The 23,874-nt window shown below is 35.3% G+C and overlaps 1 protein-coding gene across 2 annotated transcripts in view; it reads right to left on the bottom strand.

Moving 5' to 3' along the window:
- The window catches only part of ZNF654 (zinc finger protein 654), a 93,953-nt gene that overhangs the window by 65,973 nt on the left and 4,106 nt on the right, over positions 1-23,874 (bottom strand). For both annotated transcript variants that reach the window (XM_082839364.1, XM_082839365.1), the window contains exon 2: positions 5,853-5,998. In XM_082839364.1, the coding sequence (XP_082695490.1) occupies positions 5,853-5,998 (146 nt within the window). The remainder of the gene's footprint in view (positions 1-5,852; positions 5,999-23,874) is intronic.

Here is a 23,874-nt window from a genome sequence, read left to right as displayed (position 1 = left end):
AGGGTCACTGATCTCTCATGTAATATGTGTGGCCCATGATTGTCTAGTCACTCTAAACAAGAGGCTGAGTATACCCACTTAGTTCCATGAAAAAGAAGGCCCTTTGATCTTCTCTCCCTATGCAACTTGACATATATACTTTTAGTGTTTGCCACTGCATATACTAAATGCTACTAGCTGAACTAGTTTCCTCCTCCAGTGGACTATGTGGGTCCTTGTGGACCTAATGGCTGCCAGGCAAATTACTACCTTCCATTACTGAACCCTGCCTGGACTGCTGAAATCTATGAACATTTACTTTCCGCCTGGCTAAAGAGGCTAGAAAGGCAGCATTAAAGCTTGCTTTTATGTAAAACTTACAAAGTCTATGTTCTCTGCCTGAAGGTCTGCTTAGTTTCAGGGTGTTTGGCTCTGCTCTACCTGGAAAACTTAGAACTCAGTATTTAACCGATCTAAAACAAGAAAACAACAGGAAAAATAAACAGTCAGAACTTAATTAACTTGAATTTGCAAAAGCCCCCTAACTTCTCAGGCCTCAGTTTTCTTATCTATAAAAAAGGAATTAATTTGAGGTCCTTTTTAGTGCCAACACATACATACATACACAGCAAAATCTTCATTTCTTTAGAAAATACAGCTTACAAGGAGAGTCAACCCAGGTAAAATTATAATTAATCAATTTAAGCCAATTCTCTACATAACTATTCATTTCCATAAACTTTAAAAAAACAGTCAGGTATGAATAAAAACAGAATCCAGTTTCCTTCTCTGTAAAGAACATCTTGGAAAAAGTGTAGTTTTTAGAATCTCCCAGTCTACAGAAGGCAGATCTTCACATACGTATTAATTTACAAGGTGGGTATAGGATTTTATGAAGGTAGATATACAGACCAGACAAAACTACCAGAGAATATAGTAGTTTTATGTTTAACATATATTTTGTATGCATATATTATACATATATATATTAGCATGAGACAGAATGTTATAAACATTACTTCTTTAGCTCACCTATATATTTTTTAAGTGACTAAAACTTTTAAAATACATTATATATATCATAAACAATTCTACAAATAGATATGAGTTATAATGAAATCCATTAATAACCTGATATCCTGTCCAGGCACCTTGAACATTCTGTTTACCATTCCTGGGAGTCTCTTTTGCTCCTTCATCCAATTTACTCCCATCATCCCTTCAGAGCTCAGCTCAAGTTTTAGTTCACCGAGCAAATTTTCCCTGACAGGGAAAGGTCCCCTGTTAAACTCTCTCACTGTACCCTATAATTCTTTCATACTTAACAATACGTACTAGTGGAGCCTCTTGTGTAATATCTTTTAGCTCTGTAAGGTCTTTAAAACAAGGACTCACCAATCTTATTTTCTATTTTACCTCTAGAACCAAGCACAGAGATTTACAGAATGAATGAATGAATGAATGATTATGGAATAATTGTTAGAAGAATTTTCTAGCTTAAATATTTCAATAAAATAGAACACTGTTCCAGACTCACTAACGCTTTCAATGGCACCACCATATGGCCATTTCCCCATTTTTCTTCTGGTATTAAAAGTACAATTATCTTTTCCACTAAAGTAAATTCAAATAATGCAGAAAGTTTTCTTTATAAGAAACATTACCATTTAACAAACCACTAAGATAATTTACTTTCTTTTGCCCAGCGCTGTCCATCTTAGATAAGATTTACCTTTGCTTATTAATACATTATTCTTTTCATGAGCAGTAGTTAAAAAAAAAAAAAAGCTAGCAAGCAGTGAAACGTAAGTCAACAAATGACTTAATTTACTTTTGAAAGCCTTAAAAACATTTTCACATTACAACACAAAAGTTAACAAGATTATACAGATGAAAAGGGGGAAATATCCAAATGGGCACTGAATCAAGAACAATGCTTCTTGCTTACAAATAATGTATTTCTTTCAATACTTATTTATTTTCCTCAGAAATCAGCAGAGAAAAATTGAAGCTGCTTCAGTAGCTTTCAAAATACCATATAAAAATATTCTTTGTAGTGACATCCATTACTTTTGTCTACTTAGCCAGCTCTCCTTCACACTACCGCATTCACTTCTTGAGGAAACTGCTAATCCCTCCAACATTTCTATGGTCCTCACAGGGCTGCCAATGTAGTATCCTCCTTTCCCCTAGCCATGAGGTGGGCTTGCTATCAGATAGCCAAAAATCTTACCATACTCTTCTCAACAGAGTGATTAGTTTAAGCAATTGGCACATAACCTCAGACAGGCCTGAGTTCCCAAAATATTTTGGGGAATAGAAGTGGGAGCAGAGGGTTTCTTCTCCCTTGGTTAATAAAGTAAACTTAATCCAAGAATTGTCAACAGCCCGGAGAGAATGAAGCCAAAAAAGGAATGATGGAAAGGAAGAGAACAATTCTAGATATTTTATTCTCTAGATTCGGAAAATCCTGAAACTAGCTCTAGTCCTTGCTTTTCCATGATTTAGTTATCTAATAAATCCCTCCAAGCGCTTCTTTTTTTGTTTAAACTAGGCTGGGTAGGATTTGTCAATTATAATCAAGAAGTCCTAATACTTCCCATATTTATTTAGGTATCGCAAAAATAAATCTATTTTTTAAAAATAATACATATATTTTTAAAACTTCTGTGCTCTTACAAGTCTAAATAACGTTATATTCTAAACTCTTCCCCTCCCACAATTTTTTTTCAGCTTTACTAGGCTATAATTAACAAATAGAAACTGTATATATTTAAGGTATACAAATTGATACATAGTGAAATGATCACCACAATTAAGCTGGTTAACATATCCATCACTTCACATAGCTTCTATAACTTTAAATATATATAAACTTTTGAAGAAGCACAATGTACATGCACTCTTCAAAATTTTTATGCATGTATGTAAATCAAAAAACATAAAAGTTCACATATATTAAATTTACACATCTTCAATATTTTAAAATGCTAAGTGTATAGAAAGGTTTCAACACTCTCTCACTGCCAATTACCCAGAATTAACAATTTTCAGTATTTTTAATAGCTGGTGATAATAAGCTCTGCTAGTATTTCTTGATTTACCAATTTTAAATATTATCTCTTAACTTCCTGCTGTGATAGAAGAGAATTAAACTCCTCACACAAGTACATCCTCCCAACAGTCATTCACTATTATTTCCTCTATTATTTATCTTTGTAACTTTAGTTACACCTTTATTTACGGTTTCATGTACTGACACTCCATTTTGTAAAATAAGAATTTTAAGGAAGGATATTAGTGCCCTGTCCTTCACTTTCAACTTGCAATTTCCATCAAATAGTCTTATATTGAAAGGTTAATAATTCTCCTCCGTTCTGTAATTATAATTATTTTTGTGCTTTAAAAGTTTGAAGTCAATAAGCATCATTTACATGAAGAAAACTATATATAAGTAACATTCAGTGCATATCTAAGTAGTTTGTTATGACTCTGTGTCATTTCCTGTTCAGATTATTTTTTCTAATTGCTTTTTTATTTCCTTTGCCTTGTCTACTTTTATCACTACCTTAAATGGTTCCAAATTCTCAAGGTGTCTCAAGTCTCCATTTTTACTGGATATTCCCCTCTTGGAGGTGACATATCTGTAAGACCTACTATTTAGCAGCGACCCTGGAACTTCTCTTCTGTCTATCTTAAGTAAAAGCTACTGTTTTCTAGATCCATTGTCATCTGGTCTTTTTATATTATACCCCATTTTTCTGGAGTACATTCTCTAATAACTTCCCAAGAAAGAGAATGTGGACAAATCAATCTCCTAGGTCCTTACATGCCTGGAAATATTGTTTCTACTCTCACACTTCACTGACAGTTTGAATGAGTATAAAATTCTACACTGAAAATAATTTCTCTTCAAAACTTCAGAGACATTGATTCATTATATTCTACCACCCACTGCTGGGTGGTAGAATATATCAACAAACATCAATCTGATGTTTGTTCCTTTGTAGGTGACCTAGTTTTTTCTCTCTAGAAGGTGTTCAAATCTGCTTTTACATTCTTGTTATTTTCAAATTGCAAAATGATGTATTTAGCTGAGTATTTTTTATATTCATTGTGCTGAGCACTTCTTGGGCTCTTTCAGTCTGGAAGTTTATGACTTTTATTTCTGGGAAATTCTTTTATTATATATTTATTTGAAAATTTCCTCCAACATATATTCTCTAAATTCTTTTTCTGGAACTTCAGCTAGTTAAATAATGAACCTCCTACATGAAGTCACTGCATCAGTGTTCTTCTGAGCATTCCTTCACTTTGGTTTTGTTTTACATTCTGGATTATTTTTTCAGCTTTACCTTGCAACTTTCCTACAGAATTTTAAATTTTAACCATCACATATTTTTAATTTCCACAAACTCATTTTTGGTATCTCTTTATTCCTTTCATACAGCATGATATGTTGATGTTTTAATGTCCTACAAATCTTCTCAACTCTCTCTGAAAATGCTAATTATAGATTTTACATTTCTCTTTTAAATTTTTTGTTTTCAACATTAACTGTATTTCTTCCAGAATTTTTTTTTTAGTTTGTTTTCATTGTATTTTTTTCATGTTGAAGGCATTCCCCAAATGTCTGATGATTCTTGAATATCCATTAATATCGAAGAATAAAGCCACAAGCAGTTTAATTGGGAGCCCTGTGAGCAAGCATGTCTAGAGTTTGGTGACTGGTAAGTTTTTCTTTAGGGTAATTAAGTGATTAGGTAGCTGTCTCAAGAAGAACACTTAATTGCCAGAATACAAAGGACACTGCTTCAAAGTCATTTAATTTCATTAGAGAAAAAAAGAAAGTATCAATGCTGTTTCCCCACCCTACCCAGGCCCTAGGGTCTAGTGAATGGCCTGAATGGAAAAACTGCAATTAACTCCTTTATCTGTATTCTCCCAAAGTATCTCATTCCCTACTCTCTATTTCATACCTATAATGTTCAAATTCTATACCTCCCTAGGATTCCAAGGGGAAGGAGGCAGGACAGATGGTCTTCCTCCTATCTTATAAGGCAGAGGATAATTTTGTTTTATATGCTACCCACAGTTTCAAAAAATGTTTTACAAATAATAAAGTATACACATACATAAAAATAAATATATAAAACAAGAGTTTTACAAAATAATACTTATCCCATGAGACACACTCTGATATTTTCTATTGTATTTTGTAATGTTGATAAATGAATTCAAACCCACTAATGTGATGTGAGTGTAATGTGAGGAACAAAAAAAGAAAAGAAAATTAAGTTGTGACTTGCTCTGACATGTTTCAAAGACACTCCTCTATCTGTTTTCTTTCCCAAAGAAAATTGTTGAAATCTTTTCATTCACTGATGATTCTTCTCTATTTTCTTTTCACTGTATTTCCCTCTTTTACTTCTTTACTATTTTAGTAGGATCTAGGAGGGCAAAAACGATAAATACAAGTGCTCAGTTTGTGATCTTTAACTCGAAGTCCTTTACAAGTATTTTTAAAAACCAAAGTTTCCTAACCTCTTTCTGGCCCGATTTAAGATCTATGATGGCCTCAACTGCTGCTGGGATTTACCATCAAAGTTTGCCAAGGGAATCTGGGGAATTAAAAAGGAAAGGAAAGTGCTAGTAGTAAACCTAAGAATCTATATAACAATTCCACTTAACTCTAAAGCTAAAAGTAAAATTGTGGTTAAATGTCCAAAATTAAACCTAAACACTTAAATGAAGAAATAGAAATCTTTTTGAGGGAAGACTTTAGGAAAGGTTTCTTCTGCAGGGAAAATAATCAAAAACCAGTTCTCAAATATATCAAGAAAATACTTTCGTAAGAAGTAAAGAGTACTTACAAAGCAAGGCTACTCAAAACATATTGTACGTGCTCACATTCATCTGGGAATGATGCACTGGCTGATGTAAAACAGCAAAGTGCAGTCTGAAGAACCTGAAGCTGTGGCAAAGGGACCTGCCATCTTCCAGCATAATCTTCAACCACCTGATAGGGAAGCAATCCAAAAAGTACATTATTAGAGAAAATGTTAAATTTGGATAAATTAAATTATACCAGATAAATTAAAATATTAGTTCAGCATGAACACATGATTTAGGAAGGGGAAAAAGTTCTTTATTGTTTAGTTTCATGGTATACATCTGAAAATAAAATGAACTATTATTTGAAAATGTGGAAAAGAAATATAGTATATAAATGACCACACAGTTCAGCTGCCAAATGTTGTAACAAATGCCTTTACATCCCATATCTAGTTTTTGTCAAAATGCCAATTATCAAATATTAAAATAGCTAGACAGTAGACTATAGTAATAAAGAAAATTAGAAATGAGCATGCATTATTATTACCATTAATATTTACAAGACTGAACTCTAAACATTCTGGCAACAAATGAGTATTATAGTGGTGTGATACTCTCATTAGGAAAGTTTAAACTGTACCATACTGAGGAGAAAAGAATACAGAATATAATCAGTCTTGGCTCTGTCACTTAACTAGTTTTATGAATTGGGTATGTCATCTTCCTTCTCTATGCAGTAGTTGCCTCACCATAAAATGGAGATAATAATGCTTATCTTGCAGATTTACTCTGAAGCTAAATTGGGAATAATTTATGAGAAAACATTTTAGAACTATCAATTGCTATAAAATGTTAATTATGATATCTCATATACAAGACTGCTGTATTAAAACTATTATATTCTAGAAATTCATCTTATAAAACAGGTTGGCAAACTATGGCATATAGGCCAAATTCAGCCTGCTACACATTTTTGCATGACCTACAAGCTAAGAAATGGATGTTACATTTTCAAATGGTTGAAAAAAACATTTTGTGATGTATGAAAATCACATGAAATTCAAATTTCAATGTCCATAAAGTCTTATTGGAACATAACCAGGTTCATCCATTTACATATTATCTATGGCTGCTTTCCTGCTACAACAGGTTGAGTAGTTGTGACAGAAATCATATGGCTCACAAAGTCTAGAATATTTAATATCTGACCCTTTACAGAAAAAGTCTGCCAACTCCTGATTTAAAAGCTGGTAAAACTAGAGCAGAGTAGAAAAGCCAAGAACATTCAGAGCTCAAGGACTTTTCATACTAATCACTTCCTGTTGGAGATAATTTTCCATGAGTCTCTTGTATTTCCACAGTTTTTTAAAAGAGGCCCTGACTGCCTTCATCCTTTCCAAGATGTTTACAGGGAACAGCCTTGAAAAATAGAGATGATATCCATGATGCCCCTGCCCAAAGCAATGTGTCTCTCTGGAGCAAAGGTCAGGCAGATATGCTTGCAGACCATTATAAAAGATTAGGACTCCCTAAGCTTGGGGTTCGTAAGCTGTGATATAAACTTACTATGAGTTCAGGATCCACCTGGGCCATTCACATCACCTTTGTGACACTTGAGGGGCAAAGGGAACCATCATGAACTTGAAGCACATGCTGCTTGCTGTGCCATGAGTAACAGAGTCTGCTATCTCTGATCCAGGAGTTTCATGTCTTGGGCCAGCATTTGTGAAACTGTGGCAATCTACCTTAGATAAAATCCCAGACACTTCACACTTGTTTGACAATTCCAAATTGCATTACCAGGTGTCTAGCATGTCTCCAATGTTTCTAGGAACATGTATGGATAAAGAAGAAAGCTAGAGAGTATTAGCTCTGTGAACTTGTATCCCCCTTCTATATCTAGTAGTCCTTACTAGCTGGGAAGTAAAAACTACTAGTAACTATGATGACTCCAAGTAGGACAAATTTTTCCAAACCACCACAGGCAAAAAAAAAAAAAAAAAAGAAGAAGAAGGAGAAGAAGGTTAGATAAATGGTGGTTTCCTGGCTTTAAATTTTCTCTTCACTAAAGTGTTTGACCACCTTTATTGCCTCTTTTTGGCCCCCACACCACGATTCTGGTGCCACATAAAAAACAGGTACTAACAGACTCACATTTTTTCTACCTTTAATCTGAAATAGTTTGCCCTAATACATTTCTACTTACAACCTTATGCACTTCCTATTTATGGGCTGGGTTTATCTCCTTAGAAGAGAAGCTTTCTACTTTCTCAGGTTCTGTTCTCATTGTAGCTTCCCTCATTCACCAAGATTCGGCTATTAATACCCTGCCTGATCCAGCTGAGCCCAAACCTAACACAATAAAAGTACTTGTGCACGACACCCCCAGTAGGTTTCCCACAATACCCTTTAAGGGACATAAACAAAACTGGCTGAAATTTACATACAGTTGGCCCTCAGTATCTGTGGAGGATTGGTTCCAGGATCCCCCACCCCATACCAAAATCTGCAGATGTTCAAGTCCTTTATATAAATAATGTATTTGCATATAACCTACACACGTCCTCTCGTATACTTTAAATCATCTCTAGATTACTTATAATACCTAATACAATGTAAATACTATGTAAATAGTTGCTAGCGCATAGCAAATTCAAGTTTTGTGTTTTGGAACTTTCTGGAATTTTTTTTCCAAATATTTTTGATCCACAGTTGGTTGACTCCACAGATGTGGAACCTACAGATACAGAGGGCTGACTGTATCTTCTTATACTGTTTAATGTCATGCCAGACACTAATAATTCACTATAACATTCACTATAACACCACTTTTTAAATATTTTCCTTAAAATATGTAAAACTATACATTACACTATCTTTTTACTTTGAAAGTTTTCTCCTGCATTATAACTGTTATCATAAGCACTCAGGTAATGAGAGCTGATAACCATGACATCATAATCTGAATGTGCTCTACCAGGTCACTGCGCGGTGAGCAACACATCCTACATTTGTCATTTTCTTTGGTATTCTAATAAGTAACAGTTTTTACTGTTACTATGTAAAGAACTGCTGTATAATTACATTCTTTACTTACGAACATCATCCAAATTACTACAGACTAAAATGTGTCCCCCTAAAGTTCTTGTATTGAAGTCTTAACCCCAGTGTGACAGTATCTGGAAATAGGACTCTTAGGAAGTAATTTAGGTTAAATGATGTGATAAGGAAGGGGTCCTAATCAGATAGTATTGGTGGCCTTATAACAAGAGGAAGAGAGGAGAGATCTTTCTGTCCCTCTACATGCATGCACTGAGGGAAGGTGATGGTGAGGCCACAGAGAGAAGGCAGCAGCCTGCAAGCCAGGAAGAGCATCTTTGCCAGAACTCAACCATGCTGGCACCCTGATCTCAGACTTCTAGCCTCAAGAACTGAGAAAATAAATTTCTATTGTTTAAGCTGCCAAGTCTGTGATATTTTGTTATGGCAGCCAGAGCTGCCTAATACACAAATGTATAAAAATAATACAAATGTACCAGTCTAGGAACCCCTAAAATGTCATATAAAGTGATTGACTAAAATATGATTATCTGTTTCTTAACTGAATTCTCCTTTTTTCTAATGTAACAATGAAGACTACCAAACACTAGTTTGTCACTGAGCAAACAATCCTCTTGATTTCTAAATCCAGGTAATAATAGACTAGATCATTAACATAGTTATCACACATGACTTTACTTCCGTTAGCTGGCCATTCACATCCCTGTCATTTTCCTACCTGAAACCTCCCACTGGCATCAACTTTCATTATTTATATCAAACACTTCACAGGTGTCAGTGGAGCTGTTCACTAATGTTAATTTCATTACCTGTTTACAGTGAATCCACCCACTTTTAAAATCTGATTTACAAACCATGGCCATTATCGTATGTGATTAGCCACATCACAACTACCTTCCATTCTAAGAGCTTCAAAAAATGCCTATAATACATGCCAATCTATGCACTGAATAAATTTGTTAATCTTCTAAATACTTAAAATAAACATTGTAAGAAACATTAAGTTAGCCTTTTCCTCACCCCCTTTCAGTATGATTAGGTTATTCATTTGTAATATACCTACTATATATATATATATATATATATATATATATATATAATTTCCTAGCTCTGTCCATTGAGAGGGCCACAGAGCAATGACACCTCAGTAGCAACATACATACTTAGGGCCCAAATCTTGGTTTCTAAACACTATTCTCCAACATGAGGAACTTGGGGCTCCTCAGGCACAAGGAACTTGGGCTGCTCAAGCCCTCCTCCAGCAGGGATGGAACAGGGAAAATAACTAGATAGGACTAAGTAATGAAATGCTGAAACAGTGATGGAATATAAGAACATGGGAGCCAACCTGAAGGTGCTCCGAGCAGTTAAAGCTAGAACAATTTGAGCAACAAAATAAATGATGGTAGTATTGGACTTTAATCCATAAAACCAGATAAATATCCATGAGTCCCTACAAATAATCAAATTAATCAGTAAGTGTAAGAGACAGCTCTTCCTCACAGAAGAAGACTAATTAATAAACATAGAACAAAAGAGAGAAATAGAGAATCACCATTAGGCAAATACTGTACACAGCAATGAATGTTGCAGACAAGATCCATGGAACAATGCTAATATTAGTGGGTGAAAAGTTTGAGGATGCAGGATTTGCAGTTTCAAAGCATCTCCCGCAAGACGGTTATCAACTACAAACAGATAGCAACTTTAGAGTGGAGAAACCCCACGGACACAAACTTAACAAAGCCATCAAGGTAATATCACTAATAAGTAATAAAGCATATTATTATCATAAATCTCTTGATATGAAGCCCCAAGAAATACAAAAGCATTTTTGTGGTACTTTTGCCAAAAATGCATAAACTCATTCCAATCATGAGAAATCATCAAACAAACCCAAACTGTAGGATATTCTACCAAAAAAATTGATCAGTACTCTTCAAACATGTTAAGGTCATGAAAGGAAAAACAGAAGAACTGTTACAGAATAGAACAGACTAAGGAGAAATAACAACTAAATACAATGTGAGATCAGAAATAACACCCTGGAACAGAAAAAGAGCATTGGTGGAAAACCAGTGAAAAGTATCACTCCCAGAAGACTCTCATCTCCCTTCTTGAGTATGTTGCATCCATATGGTACGAGGCTGGCCAGAGTTCTCCCTGTGGCTGCCTGAGTATCAACTTAAAGACCCAACTTTTCTCTTAAGTAGGTCCAAAGGTAAGTAGTAGGCTCATTTTAAAGGCTTTAGATCAGTTTTGGTACCCATCAATTTTTTCTTTGATTTCAAACTCACTAGAGAGAATAATATACTAAATGCTCCCTGTATAAACATTAAAATTGGCACACAGACAAGGGAACCCCAAATATAAGGAAATGTATATGAATATCAAATGAACATGTTGGGTGAACAAATATCTTCTTTTGCCTGAAGCTGGTGATATCCACAGATGTGTGTGCACATGATAATGTCTTAACTAGCATGGGCTAAGCAAAATTCTAAATCTGACTTCAATTTAGCATGGCCACTAAGGCAAAAGAAATAAAAGCAAAAATAAACAAATGGGACCTAAACTTAAAAGCTTTTGCACAGCAAAGGAAACCATCGACAAAAGGAAAAAAACCTACGGAATGGGAGAAAATATATGCAAATGATGCGACCAAGGGGTTAATATCCAAAATATACAAACAGCTCATACAACTCAATTAGAAAAAAAAATCCAATCAAAAAATGAGCAGAAGACCTGAAAAGACATTTTCCCAAAGAAGACATACAGATGGCTAACAGGCACATGAAAAGATGCTCAATATCGCTAATTATAAGAGAAATGCAAATCAAAACCACAATTAGGTATCACCTCACACCTGTCAGAATGGCTATCATCAAAAAGTCTACAGATAACAAATGTTGGAGAGGATATGGAGAAAGGGGAACCCTTCTACACTATTGGTGGGAATGTAAATCGGGGTAGCCACTGTGGAAAACAGTATGGAGGTTCCTTAAAAAACTAAAAATAGAAATACCATATGATCTAGCAATTCCACTTCTGGGTATATATATGGAAAAAAGCCTACAAAAACATTAATTCGAAGATACATGTGCCCTGATGTTCACAGCAGCACTATTTACAATAGCCAAGACATGGAAGCAACCCAAGTGCCCATCAAGAGATAACTGAATTAAGATGTGGCATATATATACAATGCAATATCAGCCACAAAAAAATTAAAAAATACTGCCATTTGCAGCAACATGGATGGACCTAGAGAATATTATGCTTGGTGAAATATGTGAAAGACAAATACTATATGAAATATGTGGAATCTAAAAAATAATACAAATGAATGTATATGCAAAACAGAAACAGACTCACAAATATAGAAAACAAACTCGTAGTTACCAAAGGGGAATGGGAAGGGGGGAGGGACAAATTAGGGGTGTGTGATTAACAGATACAAGCTGCTATATATAAGAGATAAGCAACAGAATATACCATAAAGCACAAGGAATTATACCCATTATCTTGTAATGACCTATAATGGAATATAATCTGCAAAAATAATGAATCATTATGCTGCACATCTGAAATTAACACAATATTGTAAATCAACTATACTTCAATTAAAAAAAAAAAATTAGCATAGCCTGGCCACAGATGGTATTACAGGTGTGGCTGAGGCAATAATTATATTATTGAATTTTTTAAATGTCCATTAGCCATATAGGTTTTTTAGATATTAGTAGGTGGAAATCCTTTTTGTTCCTTCTGTCTGGTTTCTCAACAAAGACTACAAGCCAGAGGATTAAACTGAAAAGCTGGTTAAGTTCCATATGGGTCTTAGCACACTAGTGTGTTAATGTCTAGACTTTAAATTGTTAATATTAGTCTTAGATCAGCTGACTTAATTCTGTCCCTCTTAATTTTGTTCTCAGAGAACAGCTCTTATATTCATGTGACTTGTCCAAAGGCTTCTAGAGTCACTATCATAATATAATCTCTAGTAACTTCTGAGATTGATATGTACACAAATAATCAAAGCTATAGATGTCAAGATTTTATCTGAGTTCAGTGAAGATGTCCAGTGGATTTTATTAAGTGCAGAGATAAAGAAGGGTCAAGGTTCTTTATTGTTTAGGGCATAAATCACTTTCCTAGGATGAGGAAGAAGAAAAGCTCAATGGAATTATTACAAAGTCAAAGCCAAAAGGGAAACTTTTAAAAGGCTTATGCCTCAAAAACTAACTTTAGGTACCAGGTTTGCTTAGTCTCAAGAAGAGCTAAATTTGTTTTAAAAAGATGATAAACTTTCAATTAAAGTAACAGTGGAAGAGTTAAAGTAAATAAAAAAAAGGAGGTCATGTTAAGATGGAAGAAGAGAGGGACTTCCTTAAAAGTAAGTTCAATCTCAGAAGCTAGACTAGTCAGATATGAAAAAAGACAAAGGAAATATATATACCAGAACTATGTGTTCCTAAAGATGGAATGGGGGCAGAAAGTATTTTAGTTGCTACTCATCAGAAAGGAAGGGTGACTGACTCCAAAGGTATCTAACAGAGGGATAGCAAGTAACTGTAGGATGGAAATCTCGGTGAACTGAACTGGAAATTCAAGTATGGTAAGATGGTATTTTAAAGAAACAGATAGAAAGTACATAATAAAAGTGAAAAAAAACACACCATGAAGACTGCGTACAGATTTGAAAGGTTAAAAAAACCTAAGAGATTACCTTTAAATACCTGAAGAATTTCAGGTGCATTTCAAATTACTAGTTATTACAGAGGGCAATGTATGGTACGGCATGGTGTCACAAAGAAAAGTGCCCCAGGAACTCAAAGTTAGGCCTCAGGGAGTGGACAAGGAAAAGCAAAACTGAAGAAAAACAAAATAAGAGGTCAGACCTAGGTTTTATGTTGAGCTGGTAAGACTTCCTTAAACCTGGGAGAAGAGAGTGGGAAAAATCTGTTTGATAATAAATGCTTTTTGATAAACTCAGAATTCCTTGACTTTCATCTCTGACATTATGGCAGATCTTAGAAGACATAATTGAAGAATAATAAAACCTAAGCCCAAAAGCAAAGAGAAAGGGAAAGGAAGACAAGAGGGGCCAACTTAAGAATAGGCTAAAATATAAACAAAAACAGAAACCAACTATGTTTATCTGAAATGGCATATCCTATTATTGCTGAAAGGAATGTTTACACTGCCAATGAGGTAGAACAAATTATGCAAGGCCTATAACAGTTAAAAGCAGAATAAAGAAAAGGTCTAGAGAAGCAAGTAGCTGAAGAGGTACTGTCTTTACTCGGCTCCTATGAGTGCAGACATCAGAAACATTAAAAGTAGCTTCATTTCAGGTACCCATTTATGGTTATTATCCAAATAATACAAATATGGGGCACAAGAGGAGTGCTTTTATGATTTTAGCTCAATAGGCCTAAGAATTTCAGGGGAAGTGGCAAAAGCCAAGGTAGCACAGGGCTAAAAATGTCTTGGCACAGGTTGGGGACGGAGGAGTCCAGAGACAAGAGCAGGACACTAGAGCTATGGAAACTGCAAGGCTGGAGCCTTGTGGGGCCTTGTAGAGATTATACTTTGAGCTTTACACACTGCAAGTAAGTGATACACTCTTTACAAGAGGCAGTATAGAAATTGGTGCCACTAAACAGAATCTATACTCACTGTAGCAAAGGAGTACCAGGACAACACAGAAAAAATGGAAAGTAAAAGCTTTTTTTTTTTTTTTTTTGCGGTACACGGGCCTCTCACCGCTGCGGCCTCTCCCGTTGCAGAGCACAGGCTCCAGACGCGCAGGCTCAGCGGACATGGCTCACAGGCCCAGCCGCTCCACAGCATGTGGGATCCTCCCAGACCGGGGCACGAACCTGTGTCCCCTGCATCGGCAGGTGGACTCTCAACCACTGCGCCACCAGGGAAGCCCGTAAAAGCTTTTAATATAAAGGAAATCTAAAGGAAGAGACATCAAGTATGACCTTGGTGCCTGTGGCTATAATCCATGGAAATTTATAAACTCTGCAAGACAGAAATTCAGACACAGCTTTCAAGGAAGTAGAAACGTTCAGGTAAAGTGCTTCCACCCCTCAGAAAAATATCATAAGCACACAGTGGCACAACCACTTGATGAATTTTCCCAGTACAACTTTACAAGTTATAGACACTGGCAGTTGCCATAACTGACTGGCACCCTGGTAAAGTTGAAACCAAAACTGACTTGTTACCCTGTTTTTTGTGCACCCATCTTTCCTCTAATATCCATCTTTAGTGATATCACTAAATCCTACTGGCGAAAGTGATGTGAGTCAACTGTATTATGTACTAAATTCAAGGAATTACTAGTGTTTCTAAATTTAATGGGTGTTGGCTGGTTAAAATATTAAGTGTTTGCCCACTGACCTTCCGGATTCTTTAAAAAGTAAGATTGGAGGCTAAATAATTTTCCTTTTGAGGTGTGAAAGAAGCCAATCCCAGTCAGAGGAGCACGACCAAGCTATAGCTCCTGAAAACTCCCCAACCCTAACCAGACAGGCACACTCTGTCTCTGATTACGCAATATTCCAGGAAGGCAAGAATTTCATATCTTAACCTCTGTGGGACTCTAGTTTTTAATTTCTCTTTGTGAACTTGATAATGGGAAACAATTCATTTGACCCAAATGAAGTGTTTCTGACAGACAAAACAAAGGCCAAGTGGCAGGAGAATAGTTATTCAAGTCGAAGGAGGGGGCAAAAACACTAGGGTAGCTGAAGGTAAGTAGTAGACACAAAGAGTAATAGGGGACAAGTCAAAGAGCTAGACAGGGGCTGGATCACGAAGCCCTGCAGTCCATGGTAAGAATTCTGGCTTTGACCCTGAGATAGAAAAGCATGGAAGGTTTAGAAGAGACCTCACTCATGTCTTTAAAAGGATCACTTTGGCTGTGTGGAGAAAAAACTGAGAAAAACTAAAAGCTGGGAGATAAAATTGTCCAGGAGAAAGACAACTGTAGCTTGGACCAAGGTTGTAACAGCAGTTACAGTAGTCAGATATGCTTTTTCTCCCTTATTAGATGATTCAGTTCCTTGAGGGAAGGGGTTGTGACCTTTTCCTCCCTAAATCCCCTGTAATCATTAGGATGAAGCTTTCCACATAGTACACAGCCAATGTTTTCTTTCAGGAATATCTTCTACAACACTTTTATGTATCTAGATCTATGCCTAAGATAATTAAGGATAATTCAATTGACTGACATTAAGAAAAAGTAAGTTACGTATACATTGTCAGATAGGCACATATGCAGCATTTTATGACCACCTATTAAGTTATGAGCAATTAATAGTTGTTGAAGTTAAATTCAAAATATAAAAGAGAGGATAAAGAATCTCAAGAGTTAAAGGGCGACTTCCCTGGTGATGCAGTGGTTAAGAATCCGCCAGCCAATGTCAGGCACACGGGTTCAAGCCCTGGTCCGGGAAGATCCCACATGCCGCGGAGCAACTAAGCCAGTGCAGCACAACTACTGAGCCTGCTCTCTAGAGCCCGCGAGCCACAACTACTGAGCCCACGTGCCACAGCTACTGAAGCCCCCACGCCTAGAGCCCGTGTTCCGCTACAAGAGAAGCCACCGCAATGAGAAGCCCGTGTACCACAACGAAGAGTAGCCCCCACTCGCCGCAACTAGAGAAAGCCCACGCACAGCAACGAAGACCCAATGCAGCCAAAAATTTAAAAATTAATTAATTTAAAAAAAGAGTTAAAGGGCAATCTATGTGGAATCTAAAATATGGCACAAAGGAAACTATTTACAAAACAAAAACAGACTCACAGACATAGAGATCAGACTTGTAGCTGCCAAGGGGAAGGGGGAAGGGAGAGGGATGGACTGGGAATTTGGGGTTGGTAGATGCCAACTATTACATTTAGAATGGACAAACAACAAGGTCCTACTGTATAGCACAGAGAACCATATCCAATCTCCTGGGATAAACCATAATGCAAAGCAATATTTTAAAAAGGATATTAAAAAAAATGTGTATATGGTAAAACTAAGTCACTTTGCTGTAAGCAGAGATTGGCACAACACTGTAAACCAACTATACTTCAATTAAAAAAGGCTAACTAGTAATTCAAAATAATAAAATTTGAACAACAATAATAAAAAAAAGTTAAAGGACAAAATGGCTTCAGTTAATAAAGAATTTTTAAGAAACTATCAACAGAATAACAGAAGAATTTATTTTTTTCAAAAACATCAAGAAAGGACTGCATAAGAGTTAAGTCCCATAAAGAGAAGCAGAAATAGCATATCTGCTCTTTACAAACACAGGATGAAATGTAGCAAATCAAAATAATAAAAAAGGATGAATGACTTTTAAGATTCTCATAACTCAGTTCTATCTAATTTTTTTTCACAACTTTCTCCCCTCTTGATTATGTTATGTACACTCACTATAGTGAATCTGGATACTTAAAAAAATCATCCATCATTTTCTGCCCATATATCACCACTATTAACATCTTGGTAATTTCTCTTTTCTAGCTGTGTGACTTGGGGTTAGCTGTTTAACCTCTCTGCATCTCATCTAAAATGAAGATAAAAATAGTATCTATCTCACAGGGTTGTTGAAAAGAATAAATAAGAAAGTAGGACATGAGCTGACACACTTTTTTTTGAAAGGGCCAGAAAGCAGCTTATGGGCCATACATTCTCCATCTCAACTACTTAACCCTGCTATATCATGAAAGCAGCCATAGAAAATACAGAAGTGAAAGGGCAAACCCCAATAAAGTTTTATTTGCAAAAGTAGGCAGTGCTGCTTGTATCACAATGGCTTACAGCAAAGGTTCATAACCTGTTGGTGTGTTTGGATGATTGTGGTCTGTGTTTGTTTAGCAAGTTTTGAAATTCTTAAGAGAATGTGATAAAAACACAAACAAAAAACCTTAGACCGGCTCACCAAGGAAATGTAAATACAACTTTTTTTTGCAAATAATTTCAGCGTTCACAGACTTCCTGAAGTACACGAATGGCCCCTACGGATTATCATCAAGAAATCCTGTTTCTAGTGAAATAGCTCATTTGATTTTTCTTTACAGCACTTTCCCCCTCTAAAATACGGTGAGAATGGACCAGCCTATATTCGAGCTGTATAATCCTGCTACAAACAAATTTTTCCACCTAATATTTTTGTCATTGTACTTTATTTTCCTAGATCATTTATAGTCATTGAGGACATAATTTTTTAAGGTTGAATAATATTTTAGTTTATGAGGGTTGAAAAATGTTCAACTGTTTTAGATGTTCTGGTTGCTTTTCCATTTTCAACTCATTCCTTTCATTAATTACAATTAATGCTATGATGAAGCACTTTAATCCAAATTTACATTTCCTCAGAAATTAATGCTATAAGTCAAAAAGTACAAATTATTTTTAAAGTTTCTAATATATTTTGATGAATTATGGTTCAGAAAGGTTGTGGTGATTTCTGCTCCCACCATTTGAAAATGAGATATCCATTTCACCATACCCTCATGAGCATGGAATATAAATCTTAAACTTTACTAACAAGTTCTATAATCTGAAAGATCTTTGGCAAAAGCTTTCAAAACATAGTAAAGGATAGATAATAAAGTCTAAAAATGTACATCCACTGTGCTCTGGGTTAGTAAGATTTCAAGATATTCAAGGTTGAATCTTAAATAATATGGAGAAACAAACTTTAAAATTTTAATCATTAAGAAAAACATCTAAAATATATTCCATACCCTCCAGCCTTCAAAACACAAGGTAATAACATAAAGTAGCAGGTCTGTAATCATCATAACTCTTGCATTTAAAAAATAACCATTATAGTGAACCACTGCTTCAGAGCAAAGCATATCCCACTCAGGTAAGTTGGGGGAAAAAATAAAAAAGGTTGAGAATCACTTCTTACAGGGAACCTCTGATAGCTTAAGTTCGATTTTTTTTCTCTCTTTTACATTCATGAACATCTTTAGTTTCTGCTGCCTTGAGTCTTTTTAAATCACTACTTTTACTCAGTCAATAATTGCTTAAGTATGCTGTAGTACATATCAATACATATGCAGATGCTATTACAGATACCAAATGCATATTCCTAGACACAATATATGTGTATGTTGGAATGGTTAAGTACACGGGCTCTTGACAGATGGGCCAGGATTCCAACCTGACTTAATCAAACCATTTAACCTCTCTTGGCCTTAAGTTTCCTGATCTGTAAAATGAGAATAATGGCACATACCCTGTGGGATAGTGGATTAAATGAGACAGAACAGGTAAAAGACTTATCACAGTACCTGACAAATGGAAAACACTCAAAATATTATAAGTTATATACATAGCACTCCAATAAAATAAATAAATCTTCCAGATACTAAAAATATAACACACACATATCAAATCATTGGCAACAGTGATCAGCGAATATTTAGAACATTTCAACTTTAGGGTAACCAAAACAGATATGGGTTAATTTTAGTAAACTCTAGTTATAGAACTATATATTAATAAATTGTGTACATGTTTTATTGGGGTATCATATGTGTATACATATTTTCAAGGTACACAGAACAATGTTGTACACTTATCTATTAATATCTACTGATACAACTACTTTTCTAATTTCTCCTTCTCCTTTCACTTCTCTCTTTTACCACAAATGTAGCCAGAAAATGAGGATATCCCCTTCTTTCTCAAAGTTAATTAACTGATCAATTACAGTATGTCACTCAACTCTGAATAACTACTCCAGTCTGACTCCTGCTCCCATCGTTACATCAAAACAGCTCTGCTTAAAGTCACCAAAGACCTGCACGTTAATTCAATGGTTGGATCTCATTAGCTTTTGATGCCAGTTACTATTCACTCCATCCTGAAATATTCTCTTTTCTTGTCTTCTGTGACACCATAGTTCCCTGGTTTTCTCCAAGCTCTTTAATCCTTCTCAGACTTCATTTGAAGACTCAACCTCTTCTACCAGGCCATTTAACTATGGAGTTTCTGAAGCTTCACTTCTAAGTCCTCTTCTTTACTCACTCTATATTATCTCCTTATGTGAGCTCATTCACACACACGGCTTCAAATACCATCCACACAACTATGATTGACCAGATCTCACTTCTGAGCTCTGGATTATGTAAATCTAGCCATCTTTAAGATCTCTTCTTCAGTGAGGATACGCACCTTAAATTCAACAAGTTCAAACAAAACCAAAGAATCTCAGCCAAGTTCAACTTGCCCAAGAATGCCTTTTATTAGCCTGCATTTTATAGTATTAACCTTTTCTTCTTAGAACTTATCAAAGTTATACCTACATACAAAAACAGAGACAATGCCTCTTTATCACTATATGCCCAGTGCCTTATACAGTCATTCGTCAGGATCTGGGAGACTGGCTCCAGAACCACCCCCCAACCCCTACCCCCACCCACAGATATCAAAATCTACAGGTGCTCAAGTCTCTCATATAAAATGATGTGGTATTTGAATCTACACATATCCTCCCGTATACTTTAAATCATCTCTAGACTACTTAAATACCTAATACTATGTAAATGCTACATAAATAGTTGCCAGTGTGCAGCAAATTCAAGTTTTTTTTTTTTTTTGGAACTTTCTGGAACTTTTTCCCCCAATATTTTTTCATGTCCGGTTGGTTGAACTCGGGGCTGCAGAACCTGCAAATATGGAGGGCCAACACTATAAACAAGCGTCAACCCTAACATCAAGGACTCTTTTTTCTACTGTTTAAATGGAAAGCCTTTCAGCTATTTTCACATTCATGGCTGCTTTGGAGAACTTAGGGTATTAAAAGGTTGGTACAAGAGTGTCAATGTACTGAACTTTAGGATCTTATGTAGCACTTTATACAGATTGACCTCCTCTCATGTTTAGTTGCCACCAAGTGTTCCACCATAGCTCTAACCAGGTGATGCTGACTGGGTCTCATCCTAGAGAGCAGACCCAAACTGAATAGAGTGTACTGCTGAAATGATGAACTGACCTGTCAGAGAAATAAGGAGCTAAAAAATAAATGTGATATATATTACATGAAAACTGAAGATTACCTTGTATTAGATTCATTCGAAATTACAAACCTTAAAAATGCTCTCCAAAACAGACTAGGTACTGCTGTATTTACAGCATAACTAGAATTAATATTTAGTTAAATAAATTACATTAGATCTTAAATGGCCTAATAGCCTTTCCATTACATTTTTTAATATAAATTTATTTTTTTATTTTTGGCTGTGTTGGGTTTTCGTTGCTGTGTGCAGGCTTTCTCTAGTTGTGGCGAGTGGGGGCTACGCTTCGTGTGGTGCGCGGGCTTCTCCTTGTGGTGGCTTCTCTTGTTGTGGAGCATGGGCTATAGGGGTGCATCCTTCAGTAGTTGTGGCACATGGGCCCAGTAGTTGTAGCGCATGGGCTCTAGAGCGCAGGCTCAGTAGCTGTGGCATGCGGGCTCAGTAGTTGTAGCACACGGGCTCTAGAGCACAGGCTCAGTAGTTGTGGCGCACAGGCTTAGTTGCTCCGCAGCATGTGGGATCTTCCCAGACCAGGGCTCGAACCCATGTCCCCTGCATTGGCAGGCGGATTCTTAACCACTGCACCACGAGGGAAGTCCGTCCATTATATGTTAATATACATTTTAAATGGCATATTAATTGACCATATTTTATTGATCATGTTTTATTTTTTCAAATACCTCACCAGACACACATTTTACCATAGCTTTCTAAAATTTAATTTAAACTTTTCTTTTTTGCTTTTGTTTGTAAATGCTAAGGTATAGTTTACCACATTTTGGCAAGGAAATCAAAAAGATTCTGTGCCAACAATAACAGTACAATTGGTGCCTTCTCTTTGGCAGAACTGCAAAATAATGGTATCACTAAAAATTTTAAAGCAATGAACTTCATTTAAAAATATTTTCTTCTACCATCTTATCTATAAAAATTGAGAAATTTCTTTAAGCCAATGTCATGAGTGCTTATTAGAAAGCAGTAATGAACATATATTTTAATGCAAGGCTGTGTATAAAGAAGTTACATAAGTTTAGGATCTCATTGGTTAACCTAAAATGACCTTCATAAGTTCACTTAACCAACTCATTAAAAAAAAAAAAAAAGCATTTCACTTATTTTTGAGAAACAAGGAGTTAAAATTTCATCATGCTCAAAATATTCTTGCATTTATTCACAGAAAATAAGCAATCTGTGAAATAGGGAGAGAAAAAAATAAAATGTGTTTTTTATATTTCCTATGTTTATAAAGATAGTAGGTTTAATCAAGAAAATATAAATGCAAAGAAAAAAATTTAGCTATAAACATATCACTAATAAATTATCCACTGTTAACGATTTGGTATATTTGTTTTCAATCTTTTTTATTTACAAAAGTGAAATCACCTGTCATCTGTGTCTTTTCAGTCATTATTATACCACTAACAGTTTACCATATGAATAAATATTCTTTAAATACACGACTGTTAGGAGAACATAGTGTTCCATTATATGTAACAATTCCCCTAACTTTGGCCTAAAGGTTTTCAATAATTTGGTATTACAAATAATGTCATTATGAACAATTAGCATTATTCAATTCTGAAAGTCAACATAAAAAAAGCATAAATAACAACAAAGCATTAGCTCTCCAAACACAGCCAACAAGATCTATGGTTCATTTTGTTTTGTTTTTCCTTATTATAATAATTATAATAAGGAATATTATATAAGGAATATAATATAATAATTATAATAAATAACATGGAGATAAATATCATACTTGCTAAGAGAACTGCAAGTAATTGCCTCTGGGGAAGATGCAGGGAAGAAAAGGGACAAGGAATGACTGCTATTTAAAAAATACTATATTATATAATAAAATTATAACCAGTGGCAAAATAGAAAATCAAAAACAAAATAAAAACACAAACAAACAAACAACAACTGCCTCTAAAATATCTTCTTGTTTTCTTCCTTCCTTATTAATAGAATCATAGACATGTGTCTTATCAGGGAAAAAAATACAAAAAAAACAAAAACAAAAAAACCCCCAAATCCTAACATTCTTTTCAGATGAGAATAGCTAACAAGATGGAAATGGAAGTTACTGAGTAGAACTTAGGGCAAGATGTTTTTGGCTTACCCCAGAGACACCCTGTTCCTGCTACATGGAACTCAGATGTGATGGCTGGAACTTCAGCAATTATTTTGGGTCATGAGGCCAACTTGAGATAGGAAGATAAGGATGACTGATAAGAAAGAGTGAACAATGGTAAAATGATGATAAAGCTACCATATCATCCCTAAACTATCCATTCAAGACTTTTCATGTGAGAAATAAATGTGTACTATTGTTTTGAGCTGTTTAAGTCAGGTCTCTACTAGCAGCAAAATGCAATTCCTCATATTTAAGTTTTATATGACTCATTAAACCAAGTACATGTAAAACACATATAAAAAGTAATAGCAAATCAAAAAATAATTCCAATTAATTCCAAGACTAGTAAAAACATATTATTATACCCTAAGAAACTGCTCAAGAAACTATAAATATTATGTAAATTTTATACCAAGACTAAGAGATAAAACTTGTATTTTCCTAAAACAATTAAATTTTAATTTCTCTAAAGTAAGAGGCATTAGCATGTATTCTATAAAACTATGAAGCGAACCCTTTTTCTGTTAGATTATCTCTTTATCTATTAAAGTGCCGGGTACCCAGTAGCTGCTTAAAATTATCTGAGGATCATTAAAGACTTTTTTTAAGACATAAAGTATCCACTAAGGGTTCCAAAGTAAGATTATAGCAGGGCTTCTCAACTTTGGCACTATTGATATTTTGGACCAGACAATTCTTTGTTGTTAGGGCTGCCCTGTGCATTGCAGGGTGTTCAACAACATCTCTGGCCTCTACGTACTAGATGCCAGCAGCAACGCCCCAATTAAGACAATCAAAAAAATCTCCCGACACTGCCC

This window comes from Leucopleurus acutus, assembly GCF_964270905.1.
Source record: "Leucopleurus acutus genome assembly, chromosome: 5".
NCBI classification, from domain to species: domain Eukaryota; kingdom Metazoa; phylum Chordata; class Mammalia; order Artiodactyla; family Delphinidae; genus Leucopleurus; species Leucopleurus acutus.
This window is presented reverse-complemented; position numbering and strand designations above follow the sequence as displayed.